Source organism: Nipponia nippon, unplaced genomic scaffold (assembly GCF_047370975.1).
Source record: "Nipponia nippon isolate SJK-2023a ecotype South Korea unplaced genomic scaffold, ASM4737097v1 scaffold_12, whole genome shotgun sequence".
Classification (NCBI taxonomy): Eukaryota; Metazoa; Chordata; class Aves; order Pelecaniformes; family Threskiornithidae; genus Nipponia; species Nipponia nippon.
The window spans coordinates 2,739,296-2,748,540 of record NW_028262313.1 but is presented as its reverse complement, the minus strand read 5'-3'; the positions used below and the strand labels follow the sequence as shown (position 1 = coordinate 2,748,540).

At 52.5% G+C, this 9,245-nt stretch overlaps 1 protein-coding gene across 1 annotated transcript in view; it reads right to left on the bottom strand.

The window, feature by feature from the left end:
- Window positions 1-6,337: 6,337 nt before the first annotated feature.
- Window positions 6,338-9,245, bottom strand: part of SLC16A2 (solute carrier family 16 member 2) — a 35,248-nt gene continuing 32,340 nt past the window's right edge. The window contains exon 6 of the mRNA XM_087748637.1: window positions 6,338-8,305. Coding sequence (XP_087604763.1) covers window positions 8,085-8,305 — 221 coding nt within the window. The 3' untranslated portion in view covers window positions 6,338-8,084. The remainder of the gene's footprint in view (window positions 8,306-9,245) is intronic.

Here is a 9,245-nt window from a genome sequence, read left to right as displayed (position 1 = left end):
TTGAAAAACTCAGGGTTTTGCTCTGCTCCAAAATACTTTAATACTTTTTTCCCCACTTTTTCAACTTTCCCTGGATGCGGGCTGGATCCAGCAGCCTGGCAGAGCAGGGGAGGCTCCGTGCCCCGGGCTCAGCCAGCACACGCACACACACACCTACGGAGAGAGAGAGAGAGAGAGAGATGTATGTGTATATATATTTATTTATATGGTGCTTATGGAGCTGGGCTGTGATGAGCTGCTGCTCCTGGGGGGCTGGGAGCAGCCGGGCAGGGGTTCCCCCCCCATTGCCTCTCTGGGCGTGCAGCCCGCTTTTATCACACACCCCAAGTCCCCCCCCCCAATTTACAGCCATCCCAAGAAGGTTGCTTCAATATTAGGCTAGCGTTGCTGCTTTTGATACCTGTAAATGAAGCTCCACGGGTTCGCACGGTGCTTTCTGCTCCCAGGAACGGGGTGCAGCGTTACCTCTCCTTGCTCTGTCCCTCCATCCACGGCACAAAGTCCTCCGGAGGAGCTCGTTGCTGTAGTCCTATTCCCTTTGAATCTCTGTTTAACATCTCTTATCTCCTGGTGGTGGGTTTTTTTTTTTAAATACTGTTCGCAGTAAATATCCCCAACTTGAAAAACGGTTGAGATGCACATTAAAAAAAAAAAAAGAGGCCTGGGCTATGTAAAACTAATGCATACGTCAGCTTTCGTCTAACGTCAATTAAAGCACCTAGCATAAACGAATTATTAATATAAAGCCCTTGATAAAAGCCTTGTTTTCGGTATCTCACAGCCATGGTAACCTCACTTATGAATAATCATCCCTGGTCTTTCCCGTCCTCAACCCTCCCATAACTGCTCTTATTGACAAAAAAGATTAGCTCTCCCATCACCAGCGCTAAGACACGGAAGGCCTCACCGTGCCCCTGAACCGCTGCCAAAAGGAAGAAATACTACTACTATTAACAACTAAAAAAAAGCCCTGGTGCTGTCCCTGTGCAACAGCCCCCGGGGAGCGGAGACACCAACGAGCTGCAGCCCCCCAAAGACGCCGTTCAGAAAAACCAGACCCAAAGCTGTGCCCAGGGGAGCGGAGGGGAAACCCATCCATGTCACTGGGGGCTCACCCAAGCACTGACACCACTTTGGGCACCCAGATGCTCTCAGGGATTTCTTTCTTTATTATTTTTAGTTTTCGATGCCTCGGGTGGGACAAGGACCGTCCTCCACCCGCCCACACCACCTCCAGCTTTCACCCTTCTGCGTCGCATCAGGAACCTCTTCTCCCCGTTAGGTACCAGGACCTCGGCACAGCCTCGACTCAAGGCGTATGAAAGACTTGCTAAAAATAATTCCCGTGTGAAACCGCCACCTCTCCAAGCCCCTTTGCTTTTGACACCCTGGGCAGGCGGCGGGCAGAGGGTCGGCAGCAGCCGGGAAAGCTGCTGGGGGACCAGTGCCCACCACCGGCCACGGGGCGAGGAAACCTGGCGAGACTCAGGCACAGACCCCTTTTCTTTTTGAAGTGGTTTTATTCTACACAATTCTTTTAAACAACATTCATAAAACATTAATTACAAAAATGTGCTAATATGGGGTAGGGTGGTTTTTTTTTTGTATACCAACAATCAGAAATTCACATTTTGAAAGGATAGTCATATTTTAAGACACACATTCAAATACTTTACTTCCAGATACAAAATTTTAAGGGAATATAAATCGCTTACAAGGAGCAGATGTCAAAAAAAAAGGAATAATTTTAGACTTCAGGGTCTGACTTCTGCACTGAATTAAGCGGCTGCTTTCAGGCCTGCCCAGGGTGCCCAGCAGCCCCGGGCACCTCGCAGGACCTCGTTTGGGGAAAAAAAAGGGGTTGCAAAGCTACCGACGGTGTTTGCAGCCTTTTACTGAGTCTTTCCAGTGGGTACAGACACGGCGAGGGTGAGCATTACCAGCACATCGGCAGGGCAAAGCAATATAACCCTCCCTGAAAATCCATGGGCAGGGTTTTTTCCTGGCTGGCGCTAACGCCGACCGCGAGGGCCCCGGACAGCAGCAGGGCTGGAGAAAGGCACGGCACCGGGATCCACGAACGGGGGGCGATGGCAGCTTGGAGGTCCTGCTTTAAAAACAAGCCGTCTCATGACTTACCCAAAATGGCCAAAATTCAGACCTCCGCCCCAGTGCTCTTATGTGGAATTGGTTCCAAAATCCACCCATCCGAAAGCAAATATTTGGTTTCATCCTGCTGGATTTCAGGGCAGGGGAGGGAGAGCAGGGTAATTTCCTAATTGCCTAATCAGCCTCCCCAAAGAAGTCCCGTCTCTTGCTTTAATGGGTTCAAATAGCTGAAACAGGATATGCTGGGAAAGTTCAGGCCTCGAGAAGTCGTGTCCTTTCCCGAAACGATTGGATTGAACGCACTCGGCAGCCAAAAACCCAACTGCATTCAGGCAATCTGGCTGGCACTGACCAGAAGCGGAGCATCAACACTATGCAAAAACCTGCTCCAGTAAACAACTTGTCTTACACGCCACGATTAAAAATGTAAAAAAAAAAAAAAAGAAAGCTTCATTCCTTAGTAAAATAGACACTAAGTCTTGCCTCTAACGCTATGGTTAAGAGCTACGCTTGCCTTGACAGTCGGAGGTGGATGTAGGGTGAGCGTTGGGAAGTATGTTACAAAGAGGAGAAACTTTGGAGGTACGAAACCTCCTTCCAAAGCCGTGTTTTGCAGAAAACGGAAGGGACTGTGTCGTTCCTCTCCTGCCTCGCCTCTGCCAGGAGCGGGGACCCAATCCCCGCCATCGGCGGTGCCGGTGGTTTGCCGCCATGGCTGTGGTGGGAAGAGGAGACGTGGGGGCACTCCCAGCGTCCGTCCTTGGTGGGAGCACTAAGGGCATTGCAGTATTTGCAAAAATAAAACAACAAAACGGGATGAGCCTGCCAAAGCCCAGCAACAACCTCGCCGTGCCAAGCTGATAAAGCGCCTGAAGCCACGCTCGCCCCTGGCCACGGGCAGGGTCACCTCTGCAGCCGCCCCCGGGGCTCAGCCGCAAAGCCCACTCTGAGGTGCATGGGGATGGCAGCTCCATCCATCCCCACATCTGCTTTCCTTCCAACGGCTCTCGGAAAGAAAGGAAACGGCTTTATTTTGGTTTGTTGCTTGCCGGCAGAGCTCCTCTCCGGTGCCAGCTCCGTCCCCGCCCGGCGTTCCGCAGAGGATGTCGGAGGAGTATTTGAGGAGCACTTGTCAAGCACATCATTCTCCCCAAAGGTTAAAAGAGCGGCTGAGATTTAAACAGAAGTGCCCAAAAGAGCTGCCCGAGTGCGGGTTTTGGTGGCAGAAAGGCAGCGGCTCCGGCGGTGGGAAGGTACTGCCCCGCTTGCCTTGGCAAAGGAGCCGGGGCTTTCAAAGTCATTCCAGTTTTCTGCTTCCAGCTGGATAAGGAAAGGCAAACTCTGCCAGCATGAAAATTATTGAAGCTAAAATAACCAAGGTAACCCCCAAACAAAACTCTGTTGGGTACATGAAAGCTGGGTAATGGTTTGCAGTGAAGAATGGAGGGACAGCAAGGGTCTCGGCTGGATCTGTCCCCCTCTGCGTCCAGAGGATTTGGTCCAAGTTCACCTTTATGCAGGTTGTTACTCTGAGGACTGTATGGCCGCATATAGATGCAGACGTCAGCCAGGGTTAAAATCCACCCTAAGCCTCCCGAGGTGCTGAACCGGAGTGATCTGAGCAAGCGTAGATGAGATCCTCAGCACCAAATCAGACTGCCCAGAGCAGATCGCTCTTAGCACCAGCGTACCAACACCAAAAGAGACCCTCTATCACCGTGCAAAATGCTTCTGTGGCACTGTCACGCACGGAAGGGCAGGAATGTCCTTGCCCAGCTGCTGGCCACCTCCCTCTCCCAGCTCCTCTGGACCAGGCAGCTCAGCCCGGAGGGTTAGGAAGCTCCTCGACTGCCAGCGTGGCCAAACTGGCAGCCCCAAACCACCACGATGGTGGGAGGCAGAGCCAAAACGGCTTGAAACTGGGGGTCCCCAAACCCCACGGTACCGCAGCAGACCTGCGAAAGCCCTCAAGCTTTGATGGCAATTAGGATGTGGCCTTCCCACAGCTCCCACAGCAGCGAAATGTTAGGAAACCTCAACCCCAACCAATGAGTAGCCAGAATTCATTAAATTTAAGCTATGTGACTTAGAAACATGTATTTCCCTGGCTGCAGGAGCTCGGGGCAGGGCACGCTGCAATGAAGCAGCTCCCGCAGATGGTTCCAGCTTTGTTTCACAGCTCGAAAAAGCTCTAAGCCATGAATCATGGCACTTTCCGGACTGCTCCCGCAGCCGTGGCCCTGCCAGCCTTCCCATCACCGGGGCAGCCCTGAAAGGCTGAAAACACATCCACCCCCCAAGCCCTTCCCGCTCGGCTGTCCCGCTCCATCCCTCAGCCAGAGCGAGAGGATTAAACCCGGCACCTCACTCTGTAGCAGCAAAAAAACAAAACAAAACAAAACAAAATGAAAAAAAAGAAGAAAAGACAGCAACTTGTTTTTGAACACCCTCAAGCTAAAGATTTAGAAAGGCAGCCCCAGCCAAGCCCCGAGCAGGGTGCTGCTGGGACACGTCCCGTGCTTGCTGTACACTTACATAAGGCTACGCGCGCCTGCAGCTCTGCAAACACCCCGGGCACGGAGCGAAGCTGCTCCCTTCCCGCTCCCTTCCACCCCTTCCCATCCCCGCGGGACCTGACCCCGCTCCCATGCCCTTGCTGGCTCCCACAAATAGCCGAGCCCGCGGTGCTGGCCTCCACCTTCCCCTCCCGGAGCAAGAGAGCGGGGCAGGAATCACAGCCTGGCACTCGCAGGGGAGGGAGAAGTTTGGAGGTTGTTTTTTTTTTTTTTAATTAGAAACTGAGCAAAAGGTAGTTTTCGCTGTGGACGCTGTCTCCTGTTCAGCCCTCGCCTGCCCAGAGGAGGACACGGGTGCGCTGGGCCAGGACAAGCGGATCCTGATGGGAAGAAACAGGAGGGCTTTGAGGATGAAGCTTTTCGCAACAGGTAGGGATCTATTTGGCGTCACAGCACCAGCCTACAACAGGCTAAAAGGATGTTTTGGAGACCAATGCAGTTTTTCCCTGTTTATAGATGCTCAGATCGCTACAATCCCACCTCTCCCATGCCATGAGTCTGCAAAAATACCTGCAAGCTGCCTGACGCTGAAGGGACAAACAGCAGCATTTAGCTGATAAACAAACCCCCAAATACTCCCCTTTCTGTTGACAGACTACTCCAACCTTTGCCCTTCCCACCCATGTTTGCAGACGAGGCGAACCTTTCAGTGCTGTTGCCCAAACGTGCCTTCCCCGCTGCAGAATTGGCCCTCGTCTTGACCAAGGACAGGATCTCGATCAGACAAAGATGCTGAGGGTGGGTGTGGGAGGCTGGTACCAGATATTGGTCCGGGATAGGATGAGGGGTGGAGTCTTTCGACCAAACGTGGGTGGTCCATGAACGCATCTCATCACTCAAAATCTCCTAGAGGGTAGATAGTAAGAGCTGTAGGTAAAGACCAAAATTCAGGGGGGATGAATGTGGGTACCACCATCCCTCCTGGAAAGAAACCTGGCTCCTGGCTGACACAGAGCTGGTCCGATGCCGCTGCGGCATTAAGCACCCATCGCACCGAATGCAGGCTCCTCCCGGGACAAAGACCTTCGCAGGCAGGCGGAGCATTTAAGGCAAGTGGAAATCTGTAGAAATTTGGGATTTGAACCATAAGTCGCCTTACTGGCCAGAGATGTTTTACTGCCATGAAGTCTCATACAAAGCTGGGTGCAGTCATCGGTGGGCTCTGCCGTGCAGCCACTCGCTCAGGCCAGATGTGGGTTTGAGGCAGCTCTGCTCATCCTCTCCTTGGTCTGTAGAAGCTACTTCTTGAATTTAAATCCCTCATAAACTCTCCTTTGGGGGACATTAAGGTCAAAAATATGATTTAAAGACCTTCATCAAACTCCGATGTGAATAAAAGCCCCAAAACTCACAAAAGGAGTTACGATGCAACGTATTTCTTTCCTTCCACTGTCAGATGGCTTTGAAGATGCCCCACTGCCAACACTCTGGCCTGAAAAGCATCACTTTAGTGCCCTGCCCTAGGCTAAGCCTGGGTGCCAGAGCAAGGGCACCGTGGTTTGGCTCCCCGATGCCCGGCTGTATGCATGCCCTGCCTCCCGATGCAGCTCCTGCTGCCTCCTGTGGCTTCCTAAAGCAAGCCATGGGTCAGCAGGGCCGTAGCAGATGATGCAATACGGGCCATGAAGGCTAATAACAGTCATAGAAAAGCGTATCGAAGAAAGAGACAAAACCGGACATCTCATTTTATAGTCATAAACAGATAAGTCACAACACACCAGTTAATTTTTCAGCTCGTACGGGGACAGAAGGGCCACAAGACCACATAACGCATTAGCCAACACGGATTAAAAACAGGGCCAGAGGGGCATGCAGGATCCTGAGCCTATATACAAAGGTCCCGCCGCTGCCCGCGGGAGGGGGCCTCCACTGAACCCAAGTTTCCACAGCAAAGATTTGTCTTGGTGTTACAAACCCTCACACTCGCCCAGGGACCAAGGGATGATTCCCATGGCACACGTCCCTCTTTAGGCTTCTCATGTTTTTAATGACAGGCATATAAAATGAAAATCCGATGAAGTATGGTTTTGCAGCCAGGATAAATGCGAGCTTTGTTTCTTGCTCTCTCCTGGGTTATTGTTCCCAGGAAAAGGTACCCCGGTTCCAGCCGGCACCTCATTTGCACGGGGACCCGCCGGGGCAGGAGGCCTTCCCTTGCACCATGCCACCCTCGTTAGTGACGCCTGGAGATGACGAATTTCTACACAAGGCTGAGCTCTGCCTTCGTACCCATGGGCTGTGTGATTTTCTTGAGCTCTCTCCCTCTCCCCCTGGGGACGGCACTGACCTGCACCGGCTCCGCACGGCAACGCACAGGCTACAAGTTAAACGCTGCCGGGTTTTTAAACACCAGGTTTTGGAAACACCAGGCTTCCCCTGCCAATACTGATTCATGGTTATTGCTGCATAATACACGACCGGCCCCCAAAAAGAGCGGTGGGACCCTGTGCCCCGAGCCGGCTGCATCCCCGCATCCCTGGCCGCAGGGAAGCCACCTCCCGGCACGGAGCGAACCCATGACACACGGGGCTCTGTCCCGACCCGGCGTGCCTTGACGCCTCCGAAGTGCCCGTCTCAGCGGCTTGCCCATGGTTTTTGCCTTGCAGAGCCAGCCGCCATGGGCTGCGCTGGGAGCTGCCCCTCTCTTTTGCACCTCAAAAGCCCAATCATTAGTCGCTGGGTGAGAAAACGGAGTGGCCGAGGGACCTGCTGGTCTTGTCCATGCGGTTTTAAGGCATATTTTGCAGGAAGGGGGTGCTCCCGCGTGGCTCCGTTCGATGAGGGCGGCAGGACCGGAGCTGGCCGAGCTCCCCATCGTCCCAGCTGCAGCTCCCCGGGTGCGTGGGAGAGCAGTGGAAAAGGAGAGAAGAAGATTAAAGCGGGACTCGCCGACCATTTATTTGGTTTGTGCGTCAGACTAAAGCAGCGTTTCCTCCTTCAGATCTGCTGGCTCCAGAACTGGACGGGGAGGGGGTGTCCTGCTTGGACGTGACACCCGAGTGACACTGGAGGAGAAGGATGGACAGCCGCAAGGTTCAACAAGCTCCATCTGTGGCCTGCTTTAAAAAGGCATTTATTAGCTGTAAACCTCTGTCGTGACGTACAGAAAACTGGGGAGAGGAGCGGGAGATCGATCAAGTTTGAATCCTGGTGAGAGTCCTCCTTAGAAAAATGGTTAGAGGAAAAAAAAAAGGGCGGCTTTGAAATCAAAACTGTCCCGAAAAAGAGCGTTTCTGCTAGTTAAAAGCCTTTAACTAGAAGAACTTTTTGTGTTTTTTTTCCTTTACAAACATAGTGCATCTGCGATCATTGAGAATCATGGTCCGTCTAGAAAAGGGCCTGTGCTTGGGCTCTGGAGAGGCTGCTGGTGGCGACAGTGAGTGTCGGTGAGCGGAGGCGTTACATGTGTGCTTCGGAGGCAGGACAGCCCGGCAGCAGCTCCCCGTTCACCACCGCCTCCGAGACCAGCATCTTGTCTTTGCCGGGATCCAGGCGCTGCTTCTTCAGCATCCTCTGATGGACCAGCGGGACGACGGAGAGCACCAAGGCGCCGATGATGGGAGGGACTCCAGCAAAATAAAAGGCCGCGTCGTAATTCTCAAAATAATCATTGAGGTATCCTGAAAGAGAAGAACAACGGTGGTTATAGCCACGTCAGTCTAATGACCGACTCGTCTCCTCCCTCGAGTGAGAGCTACAGCTTGCTTCAACCACGAGATTTTGGTTTTTAAAACAATCTTTTTTTCCATTGCATTCCTTGGAGTTTTTATGCCCTGGCTTAAAGGATGTGCGCAGCCAACATTGTGTAGCAAGGAAGCCAAGAAGAAAAGCCTCAGCCATCCTTCCTATTTAACCAGAACAGGACACAATCAGACACATCCCAAACAATCCCAACCACAAGCTGAGACAGGGTTAAACAACCAAACATTTCAGGTGGCTCTTCCTAGCACCTTGCTGGCCAGGAGGTAACAGGAAAGCAGGCAGGGGCCGTGCCTCTGCAGATTGCCTCCATCTGGAAGCCCTGCTTTGCTTACGGATATTTTACCTACCTGGGGATGTCAGCTGAAAAATACATGCTGCCAGTTACACACAATAACCTATCCCTTAAAAATGAATGAGGTTCTGCACTTGTTAGTTCAGCAAGTTCTGACACAGCCAGGCATCCTTGGAGAAAAATGCATTGCCGTTTATTGGCACTGGAAAATCCCTCTGGGTTTTCTCCTGCGTAGACACTTGCCTGGGGATTACATCCACGAAACGAGCCCCTTCACCCAGCCCTGTGCCCGGCCAGCCCGATGCAGGGGGGCCTGCAGCAGCACCCTAATGGTGTCTGCAACCCTTGTGCTCCTTCAGGAGGGCATTAAACTGAATGTTGCTGCCAGAAGCAGAAAGATCAGAGGTGCTTATACAGCTTTAGCTTAGCGATTGCTGATGCAGACGTTCCGCTGTTCAAGGGCCAGCTTTGGCAAAGTGCTCGCTGTTAAGGACGTTGTGGTTATTACTGTGCATATACCCAAGCCTTGGGAAGCCAGAGGCTCAGGTGTCTCCATCTTTAACTTT